This window comes from Pomacea canaliculata, linkage group LG1 (assembly GCF_003073045.1).
Source record: "Pomacea canaliculata isolate SZHN2017 linkage group LG1, ASM307304v1, whole genome shotgun sequence".
Taxonomy (NCBI): Eukaryota; Metazoa; Mollusca; class Gastropoda; order Architaenioglossa; family Ampullariidae; genus Pomacea; species Pomacea canaliculata.
The window spans coordinates 24,076,851-24,098,407 of record NC_037590.1 but is presented as its reverse complement, the minus strand read 5'-3'; the positions used below and the strand labels follow the sequence as shown (position 1 = coordinate 24,098,407).

The following is a 21,557-nucleotide window of genomic DNA, read 5'->3' as shown; positions in this document are numbered from 1 at the left end:
GCCAGAGCAAGTGTGTATATGAGATTACAATAAACAATTTTACTTTCTTACCTGTATCATACTTTCTTGGGTTACTTTATTCTTTTGAAATAGTAGAACAGGTAGTGTTAGTGTTATTGTAAACAGATGCTTGTGTAAACTTGAATCTACATCATATTGGTGCAGATACGTTCTATCCATGAGATTCCCTCAGTTTTAAATGCAGTTTATTCCTTCAACCAGATACTTTAGCCTGTTAGCATGTAGTTAATGACATGGGCTTTGATGTGTGCTTTTGTCCCAGTGAGAAAAATTTGAAAGAAAACACATTCATTCACTGGCATTGATGTTAAATTTTTTTCTAAACCAAAGGACAAGGAAGGCTTTCTATATATATTAATGGCTCATTCACTCTGTCTACTTTGGAATAAATAATAACAAATGAACTGATGTAGACATAAATGATAGCTTTGCAAAAAATAAAAATACATAGAATAACACATAATACATTGCACATAGATTTAAAACTTTGTATTTTCCTTAAAGTATTCTGTAAGCATGCCCTAAAACACATCATCAGGCATTTATGAGTATCTTGTTCCTTTTTAATCTAGTTAAATATATCTGCATGATTGTGATTTTCCTGTCATGGCAATATGATTAATTTGCAAGTGACCAATGATGTATTTTAACAAGGCCCAATCAAATTGGGTAGAATAAAAATAAGAATAAATATAATTTGTACCAGCAATTTTTTTTTTTAGATGTCATAATAAATAAGGTTTTAACTGGGTTTATAAAATCCAATCACACTTTCAAACTTTTGCCAAGTCACCAGTTCAACGTTTTACATGTCTGAGCATATGTCCAAAGTATACAAATATTTAAGGTATGCATGATCACAAACTAATAGCTAATCTTATTTGAGCAAGATGCTGCAACAACGAAAAAACAATCAACAAGTCAGAAATAGGCAATTAACCTAACTTCCATTAAGAAAATTAACATGAACTTTAAAAGCTTTTCACAGAAAGATGGAAATCTGTGCTAAGTATACTTCACAAGCATTATGACAAAGATCTCAGCCACCACAATGATGTAGTGAAAATACATTCGATCACTCCCTTTCCATCTGATACACAGTAGGTCAGGTCTTTAAAAAAAAAAATCTCCATCCTATAAATGGTGTTTCAGCTTTACAATATAGTACCAGAAAAAATATAACGTAACAAAAAAACATTACTTTGACAACATAAAATGTAACTCTGTGACTCTTAGGTGATTTTTGATCAATGGGTTTGATTTCATAAATGTTAACTCTTCCCAACAGTGTTTTCTAATCTTAGCTGCTGAGTATAGACATACATTTTGTTTGAAGCTGCAAAGAGTTAATGGGCTCATGGCATGATGTGTTACAGAAAATCAGAAAAATATTAAGCATCAATTTTTTCCCACAATTTAAATAACCTCTTCAAAATCTTAAGGACTTCAAAATTGAAAAATATGCTAAAGACCACATAACTTCCACCCACTTATCATCAAAATTTGTTTGCAAAGATGATTTGTATTAATGTATCTTTTTCTTATTTTATCACAAGATGCTCCAGTCTTTAGATGTATACTTTAAAAAATAACCTGCACTGACATTTACTTTCGTGGCTTGCTTACTCTGATTTCAAGAACCAACAAGTCACAACACTAACAAGTGTGCCTGTATGGAATATGTAATGCTGGTCTGTCTTATGTCTATTAAATTCTAGGTGCACATTTTCTTTTGACATTGTCTACTATAAAATTTCTGTTGAAAAGGAGGTGTGCACTTGCTGCTAGAACCTGGTCAATTTTGAAGACAGATTATCAAAAACAAACCTTTCATTGTTTGACAACAAGCGATGTCTGAATAAGAACAAAGAGAGAGCACAGGGCAGGTCAGTTATCCACCTCTGGCTATATATTAATGAAAACTGTATCAAGTCACCATATTTCAAGACAACCATTGAATCAAAATATTTGTCAGATATATTTTTTCCTTGAGTTAGCAATGCACAATCAATCAGGAGGCAGAAGAGTAAAATTATAAAAGATAATGCCATCTCCCTCATTTAAAAGATGAACAGTGTTGTCATGTACAATGTAAAAAGCTCTTCTCTTGGACAAAATAAGAAAATAAAATGTCATCTGGCTTAGCTGTTATTGAAAATGATATAAAGCAAGTTCTTCATTTTAAAAATATCTCCTAAAATAGAAATTTTCATTAAATCCTCACAGAAAAAGCAAACTCCAGGTAGGAAATTAGATCAAATTAACTTTTCTGGTCTTTATCTTGTGGTGAGATGATAATGCTGTAAAAATAAAGAATCCACTCAGCAGAACTCATTTAAAAAAATATTTCATGGTCTGATCAACAATGTCAGGAATCCAGGCAACTAAGCTCTGTTTGAATTACTGTCTCCTCTTCTTCTTATGCATCACCTGCTTGCACATGCACCTCCTTCCACATGCACACCTACTGTTGCTGACAACCTACTTTATAATTAAATACACAATGTTCACTCCAAAACTGAGTTCCTTTCAGGGAGCCAAACAGCACTAAGAGGGGAGAAACTCACAGCCCAAGGCTTGAAAATACAACCTACAAGAGTATACATTTCTGAAGTATGAGGGCTTCTCCAGAATGACAGCCTTATATATATGTAAAAAGTCTCTAAACATTCCAGTTTGTACACCATCTCAATCCAATGTAATGTATGGAGATTTTGGCAAACTGCTACTTAAAAACTTTACATTTTGGCTCCTGGTACTGATAGACATGTACTTCAATATGCATACCTTTCACTCTTCAACAGATGTTGAAGGCAAAATAAACTGATAAAAGTATAAGTATCTTTGAAATCCATGGGCTTTAAACAGGTGTGGTTAAAGCAAGGAGTTAATTTTTTTTTCAGTCAACAAACCTAACCCTAACATCAAGTGGTCAGCATTGTTCAGCAAGTGTGGTCCTCTAACATAAGGCTCAGTAAAATAGTTTTAACTCAATATTTCCTACAAATGTACTTTGTGCCACAGTTACATTTTTAGCTAGCAAAGAACAAATGTTTAAGGGATCTCTAGTTTGTTTTGTACAGGGAGTGACCTTAATACTCACAGGCATTGTTTTGACTAAAATGATACCCTAGACCAGGGGTGGGCAATTGATTTTCCCAAGGGGCCGCATGAGAAATTGGGATGGTTTTAGAGGGCCGAACTAATATAGTTAACTCAGTTTTACCCAATACTGTATATATAGTATATATACTGGCAGGCGGACCAGCGGGCGGGCCGGTCAGAGAAGGAGGCGGGGCGGATCCGGGCCGCGGGCCCGCCTTTGCCCAGGTCTGCCCTAGACATAAATGATTGTCCCTTTTGCATTCAGTCCATTAAGGACACACACACACACACAAAAAAAGAGTTATACTGTCACCATTCATCATCTCTCTGGATTTGTAAACACTGTTAGTCATAATGTGACATAATTATTGTCTCATGGTAAATGTAGGAATATATTCTTGAATTTATATTCTTTATAAATATATGTTTATATGTGTATGTATGTGTACATGTATGTGTGTATGCATGTCTTATGTGTTAAAATAAAACTGACCCCATGACTGTAATGGTCAGATGTAAAAAAAAAAAGAAAAAAAAAGAGTTCACTCATATGCAAAGGTATCTACACATCCAGTACCTTCTCATTCGCATCAAAATTAAAAACCATAATCTTTTAGTCCCTCTATTAATTTCGGCAAGTGCAATAACAAAAGCCCCAAAACTCCCAAAAAACCCCAAAGGCTAGAAAAGGGGAAAAATGTACCATAACGACAGCAAAGCTATCTTCAGCAGTTAGTTGTACAAAGCTGCAACAGTTCCACCTCTTAAAAAATATATAAATGTGCACACTAATAACCAGGAAGTAAACATAACATAAAGTGAAGTGAGGACAACAAAGCACTGTGTATGGGTTAACAACACCAGTTTTTCAGTCTGAGCACAAATGGCATCACCAACAAAAATGACCTTTTTATAGATATCTTGAAAGGAGTTAAACTGATATGTAGATTTTCTTGAAGTCCAAGTAGTATGCTACAATAACCCAGAAAAATGTGCCCCATATGTTCATGGCAAGCTGTGCTGCATGTGTTTGAGGAACATCAAATGCCACAGGAAACTGGCCACTGAGCAGTTCATGACCCACGTAGAGAACAATGGAGTTCATTCCTGCAGCAGATACAAAGGCAGTCAATCTCTTTTCACCATTGAACAGGGTGTAGGTTATGTTACAGTTAGTTCAAATTCCTGGGTTCTAAGCACAACAATAATCATCAAAATCATATTCAAAATGGAGGTTAGTCAAAATGCAAACTGTTTGTCTTTTCATGTGCTTAGTGAGCCATTTCCCTTTAATAGAGCGCACATTATTACAATTTTTTTAAACAAAGAGATTTATTAATCTAGACTGATTTAGAGTGGGTATATGAGTCTCCCACTGGTGGAAATGAAGGTGTGATGGTCATGAAGAGTTTCTCACGATACTCTCCAAAAAAGATTTTAAGCAGTACAGGTAGTAAGGGCATCCTTGACAGATGTCTGCTAATGTGTGAAAAAAAAGCTCCCATTTGATTATCCTCACTGAGCTTTGATGACTTGAACAAAGTTCTTTTTGATGTTGAATTTTTGCATCTTACACCAGTGTACAGTGCCTTGTGACAAGCTCTTTCAAAATGCCATTGTGAAGTTGTGGAAGAAATTCCATTAGAGCTCTAGATGTTTTTCTATCAAGATGTGATCACTGAAGATCTGTTCAACTGAGCTCCTGCCTGGTCTGAAACCAGCCTGTTATTCTGCTAGCCGTTCTTCAAAGCGTTGATGAGATTTTGGATTACTCTCAGTATGACTTTGCTTGAAAGGCTAGTTAGACTTATGGGTCTGTAGTTTTGCCATTGCATACTGTCTTCTTATTTTGTAAGGGGTATTACTAGTGATTGCATACATTTCTTTGCAATTTTTGTTATGTTATACATAAATACAGCTTGAAAAATGATCATGCTGTAATCTAATGTATGTTTACTCTTGAGGAAAAACTATTATGCTTGGTGACAGTATCGATCAATACCTATTAAAAAAAGTGAACCATGGTCAGTCTATACCAGTGATGTCCAACATTTTCTAGCCCAAGGGCCGCACTGGACATGATATAAAATCTCGCGGGCCAAAGCATGACAGTTTGGCCACAATCATGATGTAAAAATTAAATTATGTTGTGTCTGGTTAAAATGATTGGTCAGGATGAGGCACCTTCATGGGCTGGATGCAGCCCATGGGCCATAGGTTGGCCACCCCTGGTCTATACCAATTCCAAAGAGAAGTTATACATAGAAAAAAATGCTCTCACTAATACAGATAGTTAGAAACTTTTTAAGAAAAAAAACTTACAAACTCTCACCTGGATAATAAAAAGGAGCACCACTCCAAACCTTGTACACATCCACCAGAAGATAGCAAGCTAACAGCAGTATGAAGCCCATACCTGCTAGTGTTAGCACAAATGACAATGACCTGCAGAGACAGAGATGGAGACAGACAACAATTATGGTGATGCTAGAAGGAACTGTCTACAATTCCAGGAGATACTTAAGCAAAGATTTAATGTTCTTTCAACTTGACCATTTCCTAGCTGGACCAAGTCAATTAGACCACTCACTGCCACAATAAGTCAATTTGACCACTACCATAAGGCGATGTCAAGATGCCAGGATCATTACATATAAGAGGTGCTCCTCAGTTTGTTAATGTACTCTGCTAGCGAAGAAATTAACCTGCTGTGAGAAAAAGCCTTAATGGGATGGGGGGGGGGGGGACCCCACACATAACAGTAGTCAAGTTGGCAAATAGTCAAGTTATGAATTGGTTGATGAAGTCCACAAATTCTTTCTATAAGGATTCAGATGTCTTGCGAAGGACATGTTAAGATTCCAGTCTACGAATATTTTGTAGTAGGAAAAATATCACAGCATAGACAGAGTAATTTTATCATAGCTATAATTTTATTTTACAGATACAAGCACTGTCCTATACAACTTTATTCATCCGGAAGGCCAATTACAGGAAAAATGTATGGTTGCTTATGTGCTAGAAATATATATATACACATGTATATGAATCATCTGAAAAAAATTATGAAAACAATAACCAAAAAAATATTAAAACCAAGGGTGTGATTTCATGGGTAATGTTTAATAAAACGAAAATCATGCAGTGCTAAATGGAAGGAGTGTTTACAATTGTTACTTATGTCTGACAAACTGGAATGTGAACACCAAGGTGAAGGACTGCCATTGGGACTACAGACTAGAGAACTACAGACTAGAGAGCAATATTGCAGAAGTGGACATTACCAGTATTAAGTCAAACATTTTAGTGCAATGAAGGTAAACAAATGGCTTAGGCAAGCAAAAAGAAAGAACTTGTGGTACCATAGGTTTTTGTTGATAGGTATCCAGCCATCGTCTTTTGAAAATTTGCATAGTATTCCTCCAAGCAAACACTTAAAAAAAAAAAAAGAGAGAGAGAGCTTTCAATTTCAAAACAAATGTCTCGCAGATGATTATATTCACATACTAGATGATTTCTCATAAAGAAATCTATCTGCTTTATGCATATGAATTAGTAAGCAAAACTTGCCTTTGGGAACAACTGTAAGAGAACAGTATATGTAAGCAATTTGTATTGGCCCCTCCCCCACTTCTGATTCACTTAGACCTTATAAAAAATCAATTTAAAAAAAAAACAAAACTACAATTTAATTCCTATGACTTTTCAGAAATATTATTATATTATTCTCCATCTGGATATTTAGAAATACTGCTTTGCATCTGTCAAAATGTAAATGTTTGATGAGAAAAGTTAAATCAATTTGAAGGTTACTTATGTACATGTATGTAGAAATATGAACAATATACACACGACCCCATCCTCACACACACTAACAGAGCAATTGTATATTAGAGCAACACTAGTAAACATGAACAATATGCACACAACCACACCTTCACATACAATAACTTGCTCTAACACTAGCAAACATAAATAATATACACACAACCACACCCTCAATGCACTAACTTGTTTTAACACAGCCAAATGAATATCTGATATTCATATTTCCTGAATTCTTGCATGTGAACTTTCTCTTACTTACCAAAAGGAGACCCCATGTGAAAAATCGCCAGCACCTCTGAATCCAGTCTTTGTAGACAAACAATATTTTTCCAGCCTTAAAAAAAATATGCAGCACCTTATCAATCATTATTTACAATAATTACTTCTTATTTATGTTGCAACTTGCTTGTTTTCACATTGTCTCTTTCTTACACATCCACATCCTTCCTGCACTCAAAGACCCATGTGTTTGCACCCATGCTCAGGTGCACAAACATATCAACACAGCTAAAGATACTAAAACTACACAACATGCACAAGCATATCAACACAGCTGAAGATTCTATTTGATGCCCCCCTTCCACACACACGCACACATACAACCCCCTTTACCCCTAATTGACAAACATACCTGTAATCCTAGGAAACATAAAAAACATGAAGTCAGTATGCCCAGTAACCCCTCTGGGTCATATGGGACAGTTGTTCTGTATATTTCCTGAAAGGTGTTCAGACAACAAACTCTCATTAATGCTTAACTGATCACAAAGGTGTTCAGACAACAAACTCTCATACATATGTAAGATCTTGTAATTGTAATAAGTATCTTAAGCTAAAAACTGGTGCTTATCAATTAAAATTTACTAACAAGTGATCCTGATGTTGTCAATATTATATATATGTCCTGCACAATATGAAGTTTTATAAGGCTTACTTTGCAGGTTGGTGACTGGTAGATGTGACTGTCTCCAAAAACCTTTCTGTCAATGTAACCTGCAGCTCCTCCAGTACAGTTGGCATATAACCCATGACTATCATCACCTCCAGGACCAATATAACCTCTGTGTGAAGAGAACAAATATATGACATATAGCCGGAAAAAACAGATTTCACAAATAATAGTACAATACATCAAATCAAATGGATATTTTTTCCATTAAAATATGTAGGTAGCTTTAACCATCAAAAAAAAATTGACAGTTTGTTCTTGGTTGAGTCAGGCTTATTCTGCTTCCATACTAAAGATCCTTCAAATCCTTAATCACCTAATTCCTTCTTAACAGGTTTCCTACTGGGGATTGTTGCGACTTTGATAATTTCAGTATTAAATGGACACAAACATGATTATATTTATGACAGATAATGTAAATATTTTTTAGATCTTGCTTTACTTTTCAGACTGCCTCATAATCCTTGAGTTTAATGGATGCAGGAAAACTGAATTACAATTAAAAGTATCTAAATTACCTGTGAGCACTGAAAACTAATACCTGTAACTTTGCAACCACAGATGTAAAGGCACAATATAAATATGCTTATATTAAATATGCATACCTTGGACAGTTAGGGACTGGCAAGAGGAAAGTGATGCAAGTGTGGACCATCACAAAACCCACATGTGTAAGCCCCTCTGGCCAAAACACCACTATGTCCCACACCACTGCAAACCTGCCATACTCCTAGACAGAAACCAGGGAAAGGACTGATGCAGTCAAATGCATATTTAAAATATGAAGAGACCGGTTGGTATGACCATCAACTAGTTAAGCAGGTGAATTTTAGGCCAGTTTAGTAACAAAGGCAAATAAGTTTTTTTCCTGTCATACATATGCTTATGTGCACAGTCATATGCAATGTATACATGCATCCCCAACACACAGTTTACATACACACATATATATACCCGATAAACTCACAAACACACTTATACACCCAATAAACTGTCACACATACAGACACACTAATATAAACACATGCATATATGAGCATATGCATCTCCATTACCAGAAGCCTTTACTTAATCAACAGGTAGCCCATATACAGGAAGATGTAACAAGCAGCATACAAATGATGAATAAAAATGTAGTCAAAACATTTAACCATTTACCTGTGAATTGTTCAATGAACTTGAAAATAAAAGATGAATGCTTGCAACTATCAGGTATGTTAGTGCAAACCGCTGAAGAACACCTGGTATTCGGAACTGTGACATGTCCACACCTGTCCAAGAAGTTCAGAAGAAGTAGAGAACCAATTTTTTGCTGCGTCAAAGATACATTACTAATGTTTACTAATTGGTTTCACCTTATTTTAAGCAAAGATGAGCGAAGGAAACAACTGAGTACAGGCATTAACTGAAAATAACTTCATTTTAAAGGGAAAAGAATCTTGGGACCTTATGGTTCTTTAGGAGTAAGATTTTAAAGATCACACTTCTCTTGGGGGCAGCTTTTTTGCAAGGGCAGTAGCACTCTCCTCTACCCTACCTTACCCAACCCTCTACACGGTCAAGCACTCATTCCACAGGTAGATGAAATGGGGGATGTATGCTGCATCACATGTATTGAACTGATTAGAGTCTTTTGGTTGTCTGTCCTGTCAAGTAATTTCAATAATACATGCATTACAATAGGTACTGCTATATCATATTAGTATTAAGCTGATGCATGCCCCTGTATGCATGCATGTGTGATCCGTGAAGACAAGTTACAAGCTGACTGAAATAATCATCAGTATACATCATTTTTTTGTTGAAGGAAGTTCTTAAGTCAATAAGAAACAATAACCTTACCATCACCGCAGCCATGAGAGTTTATCAGTAGTCCCAGTGCAAAAAGGATTAAAGAACGCCGCAAAATTTTCCAGAGCATTGTTTTTTTGGGCGCACCAAAGCGAAGTTGTGACTGAAAGCTCAGTATTAAGGCTGTGCCCATGATAAACACAAACCTGAAAAGTTTAAATATGCAAAAGGTGAAATGTTTGAGAAATGGGTTTTTTGTGGTTTAAAACAGTTATTTGTTAATACTTAAAGATTTTACACAAGAATTAATATTATTAGAAATACATTCTCTAATATGAATAAACATTAATACAGAAATATAATATTAATAATATGCACATAAACAGTCACATCTTTCAACTTGCTTTGAAGTGTTTTTACTGCAAGATTAATTAACTCAAACGATTGTTACTGTTAGGTGCTTTAAACTCTCAATGCTATCTTTTAATTTCAGCCACCTTTGGTTTCACGACACTTTATTACTTCGTAATAAAAGAACTGGATATTTTTTTCTTATCAAAGCTAAATAAATAAACAGGATGCTCTTTTCTCTCGCAGAACCCCTGTAGTATGTTCTAAAACAGGACTATCTTCCAAAACCATTATGAAAGAAAAAAACCACTGCTAACTACCAATAAAAGCCACACCAAAAAAAACAATGAAAGCACAAAGCTTTAAAGCAAACTTTAAATAAAAGGATCAATATGTACATTTTAATAAATTACACAATGGACATTCTAAAAATGATCAATATAATTTTTAATTAAATGCAGTACAGTTTAACTAAAATCCAAGGCAAGGCATTGTGATGGGAGTAAATCCGAGTTTTAATTTAATTTTTTTCTCATGGTCACACTTTATGTTACTTTATCATCAATAAAGACAACTGTAAATTAGGTGACTATCAATCAAGCTGACACCAAAAATCTAGCTTTTGCTACAACAATGCATACAGAAATGCATAACAACAAATGCATTAAAACTGACAAGACAGCTTGACAATTTTCATAGAAAATACTTGAAAAAAAAATTCTTGTCTTCCAATTTTGGTTAGAAGCCCTGGAAAAGCCATTTTGAGAGAACTAAGCCTCTTAGATCCTTCACATACAAATTGAACAAAATAAGTTCACTTACTAAAATAGGAACTTAAACATACCATGGGAAGACAAGGTCAGCCACTGTCAGACCATTCCATGAGGAGTGATTGAACTCCCAGTAGCCCCCTCCCCCATAATTGACAAAAATCATGATTGTCAAGCTCAGTCTGTGACAAGCAGCATGCAGTTAGTTAAGACCACAGCCCATCAAGAACAAAACCAAAAGCACTGCATTAATGTTGCTTGCAGATGCCCAGTCTTTTGCTGGAGAGTAAAAGCTGAGCCACAGATGCTGACAGCAGCAAACATTATTAGTGGAGTAATCAAAACAAATTGCAAAGATCTGAATCAGCAGTACATCTTTTAAAGACTATGTGAAAAACATTTTCAGTGTGAAAATGACTGTGAAAACGGGACTCAAAATTAGAAGCATTATAGTTTGTAATAAATATATTCTTTAAATGAAGTGCTGCTGATTGCAGAAACAAATTAATTTTTTCAACAAACAGCAGAATTCAGGCGGTGCAAGGCACTGATGCACCACTCACCATGGGAACACAAGATCAGCAACTGTCAAACCGTTCCACTTGGAATGTCTAAAGAACCAGTAGTATCCCCCTCGGTAGTTCACAAAGATCATGATGACAATTGAAATCCTTAGGAAGAAACTTAGGTTACTCATTTATTTTTAATATACTATGGCAGTTTGCATGGACTGGCACTGGTCACAGTCTGTATTTTTAAATGGCATTTTTCTTATTCATAGATCATTTCATGTTCAAAGGCAATCTTTAAATTTCTTAATATGCAATGCAGTCCCAAGAAACATGCAGATTACACAAACAATGCACACTTCACTGGCTTTGCTGTGAAAACAGTGACCACTTTAGTGACATCTTTTAAAGTGAAGTCTTTGCAACTGTTTTTTTTTCAGTGTCAAAAGAAAAGAGAATGCTATTTGTTAGTCCCATCATAAACATTTAATACTGTATACAAAGGAAAAATAAAAGTCATGTGTCTAGGCTGTTCATTGTTTACCAATTATATCTTGTTAGTTCATGTTGTTTTTGAAAGCACTCACAAATACAGGACTGTACGATATGAATCTTTGTATTTTACAGTTAAAACTCTACTACTGCTTCCAAAGACTTACCCTCGAAAAGTGTCTAATGATCTAAGTCTTTCTTTCATGATCTTTTTGTTTCTGTCCACCAGTGTTGCTTGTTTCTTCAGTTGGATTGATACTTATAGGTGGCCCAAAATCCTACATGCATACATGCAACAAAAATTAAAATATGGACAAAATGTGATATGTTGAAAATAAATATCATACAAAGAAAAGTCTCAATATCTCTCTACAACACATACATAGTTATTCAGATGTATGGTATTTGAAAAACTGGGAACAAGAATATAAATTATCTTTGACAAATTAAAAAATATGATGCTTAAAAGTGTCATTTGAGATTCTGATAAAAATAGTGTGTTTATATTTACAGTATATACATGTGATGAGATTGCACATAATTGCTGGCTTCACTCATAAAAGATTTTTGACCATTTGAAAACAGGTGATTTTTTTCTCGTACATGAGACAAATGAATCCAATTTATCAATAACCTTTTAATGGCAACAATTCTATGGAATCTCACTTTGCAAATGAACAAAGAATGCTGGCTATAAAAACTATTCCACTTTACCAGTTTTTGAGAATGTCACATTAAATAACAATTGCATTAATACCACTTATGAGATTAAATATTGACAATCATGGCTGAAATGTTCATAGGCCCAGTGCATATGTGTTTTTTGTACTGCTTTACAATGTTTGAGACAGATGTGCAACCCTCACAAGAAAATTAAGAAGAAAGAAAGAAAGAAAGAAAGAGTACTGACAGCTAGAGTTTACAGAGACCAGCGAAAAAGCATTAACAAACTCACAGACATAACACTTTCTGTTGTCCAGAAGCAGAGAAATTTGTGCAGATAGCCACGCCTAAAGGGATTGAAAACAAAATGTCATTATTTCTCTCTTGTTTTTTTAAATTTTTTTAACAATCATTTATCTGATAAAAATGCAAACAAGTTGTCATTTTGTCTGGTAATGAAAAAGCAAGCATTACCTATAAAGACTCTTGAGGGATGCCCACAGTAAGCTCAGAAAGACAGCTATTCCCAATGCTACAAATATTGCTGGAAAAAACAGATTAATATAGTTAAGGGTTTAAGGTTCTTAGAGAAGGAATTATTCTTTTCTTTTATAAGCAAGTGTATTGTGACTAAATAACTATGGTAAGCAGAATTGTGCAAGAGACAACTTGCACTGAGATTTGGTAAACTGTCTTTTCTTATAAGATAATTATAATTTACCCAATCTTGTTAACAACAAGACAGCTTTCTCAATTAAAGATGATCTTGAAAAATACAAGACTGTTTTTTTTTTTTTTATAAACTACCAACTTGGACACTATGTAAAGTATGTATAGGTATGTATTTTGTTTGTGTGTGTTTTCCAAAGACATAATAATGCTTGACCATGGAGACTGACAGGTCAAGTAGTTTTAATGCAACATATTGAAACTATATACCTTTAAAAATATTTTATAGAACTGCCCAAATAATGAACGAGAACTTACGAATGTTTGAGTCTGTGGGGTTGTTCAATGGCACTAAATTACATTCCATATCTTCATTATTAGGCACCTGGACAAAGACTGCATAGCTTCCTCCTTCTTGGAAATGGTATGTGTTTCTTGCTTCGCTGTAAGGTTAAATCCAATAAAAATAGTAATATTAAAAAGAATACTTTTAAAAGGTTGCATAAAAGAAACAATATTTTTTTAACTTGCTGTCCAAGGAGGCACAAAAAGCCATAGATGCAAATTTTGATAAATAATGTTCACTTAAAATAGTAAAAAAATCTCTGCTCAACTTTCAGATTCTGGTAAACTAACTTTACATTTAATTATTCTTGGTCAAACCTGCAGTTTGCTGATGCATTCAGAAAATGAGATCCATTGAATAAACGGACTTCCAATCTTGTTGGCCATCTTGTGTCTACCAATACAGTGCAGTTTCTTTGAACTTGAGCTGTCACAAGTGGAGCTCACACTGATAAAAGAACACAGACTTCAGTGACTTCTTGGCAATGTAGATTTAATTGACAACACAATGAAACACATTTAAAATGTATTAATGCTGGTAGAGTCACATGGCTTTTTGCAAGATATGTACAAAGATATAAATCTTTTTCACCTATACAGGTTACTTATATCTGACCTGAAAAGTCTATTCATATAGTGACAGTTCCAACAATTATGGTTTATAACATTACCAGCTTACCTCATGACACTCCTCACTCTGAGTGAAAAGACCCAATGAAGAGTCTAGACGGCGATCATTAACCAAAGTCAGCCGGGCTTTGTCGATTGCAAGCTGAGGAATATGATCTGGATTGCAGTATGCCATTTGTATTTGTGTCCCATGGATCTGCACAGCTGTATTTTGCATACAGTAAACCTGCCAAAAAAGTGAATGTATGACAGAAAAGATTTCTTGGATGTCAGAGATATGAGACAACTACTGAGAAACCTGAATATATGTATGTGCATGTGAATAATTGTATATGAATGAATAAATGCATGGATATTTTGTGTGCACATGTATGTGAAAGTAGGCGTATGTATACCGGTGTATAGTTCTGTTTGTGAATACAATCAGGAAAATAAATATTTTTCCCACTTAAACGTGTGCTCACTTCCATCAGTCACCCAGTTCTACTACACAACAATTAATAGTGTACAATAAATTGTCTCACACCTATGAGCAGACAGTATGTTGTGTATGAATACTGTCTCCCAGTCGCCGCCATTTTGTGTGGAGCTGGTCATGAGAAAGTCATGTGACCTTTAAGCGGCTTGTAAACTTTGAACTCGGCTGTGAAGGTATCTTGAGCATCATGTCGCAGACCGAAGAAATTGTTGAGCAATGCCTTAAGAACTACACATATGTGTTCCAAAAAGATATTCTCAAGTAAATTACTTTTGATGCATTTCTGGGTACGCGTAGGTGGAGTGCGACGTGGATGTTGGTGTATGTGTGCGCGTCACTGTACATGCATGTAGTGTATGCATAAACTTGTATTACATGTGCTTGTGTGTGTGTGGGGTGGTGGTGGTGGGTACAGGAGTGCGACGGAGGGCGAGCGAGAAGGCTAAAATCTGAAACAATGATGCAAGGGTTGAAAGCATGTTTATTTTCACTCTATATCTATTTTTTTAAACAATTTTTTCAATAGTCAAAATTAATTGGCAGACTGCTGATCGATGAACTCATTCAATGATTCCTGAAAAAGTGATATAGTTCAAAAGCGAATGTTGTGCAGATCGAATCACTATAAATACGTTATGTATTCCCGAAACAAAATGAACTGCACAAGAAATTTTACTCTTAAAATTTCAGTAATATTGTTGACATTAAAAGTTCCAGTGCCAATGAAACAATTAATAAACAATAATTATTTAAGTTTAAAAAATCTGTTATAATCATTTAATTTTGTACTTTGAAAAAATATAGATTGACATGGTTACCGAATAGTGTCATACTATGAATTTTGTAATATTACAAGAGGATAATATTTGTAATTGTAGGGATAAGGTGGCATTCATCACTGGTGGAGGTTCAGGGATATGCTTCACCATTGCAGAAATCTTTATGAGGTATTGTTCTACACTTATAATGTATTTCACAGCATTTCATGAATTCTAATTCATTTGTAGTATAGCTTTTTGTGCTGACTTAATATATACAATTAATTCCCCTCAAATGTATTTATAAAGTCTTTGTGAAAAGAACAAGTGCATGTCAAGATGCAAATGGTAATGAGTAAAAAAAAAGAAATGTGACTGGTTGAAAAAACTCTAAAACAGAAAATGATAATGTACCTGGTATTTTCAATTATGCTGTAGGACACTTTTTATGATTCATAGGCCTGCATGTTTTAAAGAATTATTTTGTTTGTAGGCTGAAGCAGAAAGTATGCCTTGTTGCTGAGATAATATAAATAAAAAAAAAAAATTGTAATGTGAAAATTCCATAGGAGATAAAAAAAAATTCATAAGAAATTTGTACCATATTGTAATATTGGAATAAAAGGAAAAAAGTTTGTAAAATATGCAAAATGCATAATACTTGATATGTATATGTATATAATTTATATAAAATTAGCCTTGTACGAATGTCAGAGACAGACTATATCTTGTATCCTTCAAACAGAAGCTCATACATGTGTATCTGAATGGAAAGTTGGAGCTTTTTTGAAAGGTTGTTTTCAACATTTTATAATCTGAAAAGGCTACATAATGACTTTCATAGATTATATTATTTTGTCATAAAAAATAACTTCTAAATTACTGAGGCCTTTTTGTACATCGATGGTAGGTAAGGGATCCACTTGATTCTCATCAAAAGCTGTCCTTAAAATACAGAAAATGCTTGTAGTGTCAAACAATAAAGAAGCTGCCCTTACCTCAAAGAGAAGATAGAAACAAGCCATATTAGACCTTAATATTGATTTATTTTACACAGGCATGGCTGTAACACAGTGATAGCCAGTAGAAACTTCAGCAGGCTTCAAAAGTCTGCTAAGACACTTTCTTATGTGACAGGTCAACGTTGTCTGCCTGTCCAAATGGATGTTAGACAGGTTTGATATGAATTTATAATGTCAAAAAAGTGTTGTGTGTGTGTGTGCAAGCACACAAGCATTAATTTTAAACATTTATATAGCACAGCATGACAACCAAAACAGGTTGCACTCTCTGCAATGACCAACAAAGTAAAAGTAAATTAAATAATGAAGTGGGAGAAACATTTTAAATAACAATAACATGCTGTAATTAATTGTTTTAAGCATCTGTAGTGTTTCATATTTTTTTATGATTATCTCAACAGTCACAGACCATCTTGAGTGCCGTGGACGCAGCTTTAAAAGAGTTTGGAAAGATTGACTATCTAATTAATGGTAATGCTCACAGTGTTTAATGAAAAATATAATTAATTTTAATTTGATCAAGTTTGTATCTGAACACAGTGCTTCTTTCTTGTACCTAATTTACACACAGTCATCTAGTATATTATCTTTTGACACGATCGACATTATTACTACAGCCATTATTAGTATCGCCATCATCATTAGTCTTGCCTGGTTTTGTTGTTGAAGGCTTGGTACAAATAGGAATATAGCTCCGCCTTATGTCGGAAATACTGCAAAGAACAGCTTTGGCATTTTTCGTGAGCGAAAGTGGGACCACGAATTTGTATTACTGGACTGCTGGCAGACGATTTTTTTCTTTCCAGTTAACTGCTACAACAAGGCATGAGACTACAAAGCTTCCGGTTTATTCACATTTCGGATTAACTACTAAAACGAGGCCTGTTTGTACAAAGCTTCCGGCTTAGTCACATTCTTTGTTGATGCTCGCCAAGACTAACAGCGGAGAACCTCGCAAGAGGCTAAGCGTTGGTCTCGGCAGACAGACTGCAATCCACCTATACACATCCATGGTGGGACGCCTGTCGATCATGGTGTCGTCACCGACAAAGAACGCCGAAACAAGCGGAAAGCCGGGGGTGGGAGTGGGGGTTGGGGAGGGGTGGAACGCCGAAGGCAGTAAACTAGGACACAAATTTGAAAGTTTTAATCAAACGGTGAAAGGCAAAAGCCAAAATCAAAGGCATGAATGTGAACCAATGTACGGTAATCAGATTTTTAAATACAAGCGGGACATTGATCGACCCTGTAGATCAGTGATGCCCAACCTTTTTCGGCCTGGGGTCCATATACACCTCCGACATGCGTGTCACGGGCCGCTTCACCCCAAAAATACAAAAAAGACAAAAATAGTGTAGATACCATTTGTATTAGAAACAAGTTGTACTTACCATTAATTATGTAGTCATTAGTGGGATATTTGAAGTTGTTTTCCCGAAACCAACTTCTGAATGTCTGGCTGCATCGTACTTTAGAGACACCAAGTCGGAGCACTGAATCGAAATGTTCGTCCATCGAAAAAAAGATTGAGAGACGCCCATACGTAGGAATAAACGTAAAAGAACTGTCCATGGTTTTTAATTATTGAACACTTTAATTTTATTTTAGGGAAATGGGTCATAGAGTATGTTCACGTGAACAAACCTGCTTATAAAACAGACTGCAGCAATCAGACTTTACTAATTAACTTTATGCAGCTTTCTGTAGACTGTGTTGCTGGTCTCATTGCAGGTGCTGCAGGGAATTTTTTGTGTGCTCTGGATCGAATGTCATTCAATGCATTCAAGACTGTCATGGATATTGATGCACTTGGCACTTTCAATGTTAGCAAAGTTGTTTTTGATAACTATTTCAAGGTATGGAACCAGTTTGTATTTATATTTATAGCATATCGATAAATCGGGACTCAGCAATGTTTCAGTGCATACAAATTGAGGTGTATACATTCAAGCTGGAGAAAATTAAATTAGGCTTTCTTGGTGGCAGATTTTCAGTTTTGCTCTTAGTCTTAGGTACACTTGTCTCACATGAAAGCTGGTTGTCTAAATGCTTAACAGTCTAAGTATGGTAGTTAGAATGCACGGTCCTACATCATACAGATTCTTGCCACCTCGAGAGCTCAGTAGCTGAAGTATAGCAATAATGTTATAAAGTGAAGGTGTTATTTTAATAAACATTCTTTAATAATTTCACAAGAAAACTGTGAAAATAACACTGCCATATTCAGAAAATAGTACGATTTTGTCATCAAACTTTACTTATGAAAATCCAGTTGCAGAGAGACATAAATGTGAGTCAGCTGACACTGGCATACATGAATACAGAATTTTAGTGACATTATACCCCTTAGTCTTCTCCAGTTAATTTCCTTGTACAAAGTAGCAAGTATAGCCCAACTTGATTACTTCCCAAGCGCTTCCTTTCAAAATAAAGATCTAAATAATAATACATAGAGCAATGAATGGTGAGACAATAACTGGCTGGTAAAGGAAAATGCTATTTTTGAATAAACATCACAAAATGTAGTTGTTGTTGATTGGTATTCTGTATATTTTTGCTTCAGGAACATGGTGGAGTGATCATTAATATTACGGCAACATTACACTTCAGAGGACAAGCCCTTCAAGGTCATGCTGGTCCTGCCAAAGCAGCTATAGGTAAATTGGGGTTAAGTGGGTTTCTGAGCATAAGAATATCTGGACAAAAGGGACAAAAACCTGATTTATATTGTGAAATCGAATTTCGTTCCTTTCATAGGTTTTCCCTTTCAAAAATGATCTTAAATAATTAGGATTATCCCAAGAATAAACAAATATGTATTATTCTTGATTTTTTTTAGCTTTTATAAATTCATATTGATTTATTGTTACAGAGGCAATGACACGACACATGGCAGTTGAGTGGGGGCAACATGGTATTCGTGTTATGTGTGTTGCACCTGGACCAATTGCCGATACAGAGGGGTTGCGCAAACTGGGTAATCTTCCTGTGTATATTTCTCGTTTTTTCACGTCCATTCTCTCTCAAACACACTTTGTAAGAAAAAACACTTTGTCAGCCGAAGTGAAGGAATATTCTGGATATAACAAACAACATTTGTTCTACAATACAACTTTATTGACCCCAGGGGCAATTCAAGATACTCATACTAGCAATAATATGAAAGAGATAAATGTACATGTTGAAATAGCTGTCTCTGTCACACACACATTCTCTCTCTCCCCAATACACACACATTCCCAACAACAGCAGATACATTTGATGACCCAGGCCACACCAGGCTAGTACAAGATCACGGCCAGTCGAGTTTATCAAGTGAATGGCACGTGGAATGAATGAGTTGCGGTGACGATTGGTTCTGCATACAAGCATCGCGTATCTACAGCCAGGCGGCAAGAGTGAAATCTCACATGCCTGCACATGATCAGAAATAGGATGAGGGATGCCTTCCTGAGGATTTGTTGATTACAAAAGGCTTCCAAATCCTTCTGAATGGTTCCAGTGATCTTGGAACAGATATTAACAAGAGAGACGAGGATAATTGATAGTGACTAGAGGTAGCAGAGAGCTTTATCAATCATTCCTGTCAATGTTTGGCACATGGTGGTGCAAGAAAAGATGTCATCAAGAACATCCCAGTACAATGTCTGGGATAAAGAGAAGTCATAATTCTTGTGTGTATCTTTGAAGTAACCCATGGTGCCAAGCTGCTTAGTAGGACGACAATCATGGGCGATCGTGGAAACTATTATCAGCAGCAACATCCTGCACAGAATTGTAGTCTTAAAGTCTTATAAACTCAAATATGCACTGCAAATGTAGGGTATTTATTGTCAAGGCTGCAAAACTTTTTTTAAAACATTACAAAGAAGTAAATGTGCAATATGTTTTAAGGTGCAGTCAAAACTAGAGCCTCTGTGAAGAATGAAATATGTGCATAGAGGTCGTATCATTATATTATCATTACTGTCATATTTAAGCTAATTATACTCTTTATTATCATAAAGCTATTATATCTCTATATTTGTGTGGTTCTTTTTATTTAGGCGGAGGTTTATTTCCTGAGCGTTTGAAATTTATTGAAGAGAATATTCCCATACAACGAATCGGTGAGCGAGTGGACATAGCAGACATCTGCCTCTTCTTAGTAACTCCAGCTGCAGCATTGCTGACTGGAACCGTGGTGGTTGCTGATGGAGGCTGCTGGCTTACTGATGACAATGGTCTGGCAAGAATGAAACTGGTGAAGTCAGTGCTGTAAAAGCCATGTTCATTACATTTGTGGCAATGAGAAAATGTAATGTTTTATTTTCATCTCATCAATATGAGAATGTATGCAGGTCTGATGAGAGGGGAGGGATGGGAGGGTCTGGTGTAACATGGCCCACGGCTGTTATGAGGGCCTGACCTTGGTCAGTGGATTTTTTCCTTCATTTCCTTTTCTTTCTCTTTTAAAGAAAGGTTGACGTAACATTCCTCACTCAGGGGATTTTTTCTGTGGAGCTGGGTACTACAACTTTGATCCTTTAATGTCATTTTTCCTCATTTACTAACCACTCACGTGTAAACAGCTCTATGTTCAAGAAGTGATGTAGATCCTAGTGCACTTGTCCTAATGTTTGCAGTGTACATTACGTTACTGAATGAAATGTAGATATTGACAAATCGAATTGTAAAGCATATTATATACTGGGAAAATAATTTACGATCACAATTACAAGGGGCCTGGAGAGATCGTCTACCTCGAGGCCCGAGCTGTCTCTTGGCTGCTCTGGATGTAAATATATTCCAAATAATTCTTTCAAATGAAATATTGTTCAAGAATGTTTTTATATCCACTGTGTGTGTCTGATTTGAAAACAAGTATGCAGAATTATTTATAATCAGGGACAGTTATGTGATTTTAATGAATATGACATTGATTTTCATGAATAGGTGTGTTTATTTGTCAAAGATTAATCAGTACGTACTGTATTTCTGTGAAAAAAGGTTTGAAGAACAGCATTTAATGGATTTCTTGTCCTTAAGTAGAAGGAGCTTTTCATTTTTTTCTTCTGTGTCTGATCAGATGAATTTTATATTAAAAAGTGAAGCAGAAAAGAAAGAGTAGTTGTTACTTCTGTTCTGCAATAATAATGATACATGTGTTTTTATCGTAATGTTCAAATGCCGGAAA

General features: G+C 35.4%; 2 protein-coding genes across 3 annotated transcripts; one reads left to right on the top strand and one right to left on the bottom strand.

Annotated features, from left to right (window-relative positions):
* Positions 1 to 495: 495 nt before the first annotated feature.
* Positions 496 to 14,794, bottom strand: LOC112563038 (heparan-alpha-glucosaminide N-acetyltransferase-like). Of its 2 annotated transcripts, none has more exons than XM_025236734.1 (17): positions 14,650 to 14,794; positions 14,173 to 14,349; positions 13,812 to 13,941; positions 13,467 to 13,591; positions 12,954 to 13,023; positions 12,772 to 12,826; positions 11,984 to 12,094; positions 11,379 to 11,486; positions 9,746 to 9,900; positions 9,062 to 9,174; positions 8,509 to 8,633; positions 7,889 to 8,015; positions 7,586 to 7,672; positions 7,214 to 7,288; positions 6,489 to 6,559; positions 5,459 to 5,571; positions 496 to 4,233 (listed from the first exon to the last, which is right to left on the bottom strand). In XM_025236734.1, the coding sequence occupies exons 7-17, from the start codon at positions 12,019 to 12,021 to the stop codon at positions 4,058 to 4,060; spliced, it is 1,188 nt and encodes a 395-aa protein (XP_025092519.1). In that variant the 5' UTR covers positions 12,022 to 12,094; positions 12,772 to 12,826; positions 12,954 to 13,023; positions 13,467 to 13,591; positions 13,812 to 13,941; positions 14,173 to 14,349; positions 14,650 to 14,794; the 3' UTR covers positions 496 to 4,057. The 2 variants fall into 2 exon arrangements, with proteins under 2 accessions (XP_025092519.1, XP_025092526.1); XM_025236741.1 differs by lacking the exon at positions 11,379 to 11,486 and adding an exon at positions 10,890 to 10,997.
* Positions 14,712 to 21,481, top strand: LOC112563050 (peroxisomal 2,4-dienoyl-CoA reductase-like). The gene is made up of 8 exons (XM_025236754.1): positions 14,712 to 14,862; positions 15,480 to 15,548; positions 16,417 to 16,534; positions 16,783 to 16,852; positions 18,113 to 18,237; positions 18,945 to 19,038; positions 19,254 to 19,358; positions 20,428 to 21,481. The coding sequence occupies exons 1-8, from the start codon at positions 14,789 to 14,791 to the stop codon at positions 20,640 to 20,642; spliced, it is 870 nt and encodes a 289-aa protein (XP_025092539.1). The 5' UTR covers positions 14,712 to 14,788; the 3' UTR covers positions 20,643 to 21,481.
* The last annotated feature ends 76 nt before the right edge of the window (positions 21,482 to 21,557 follow it).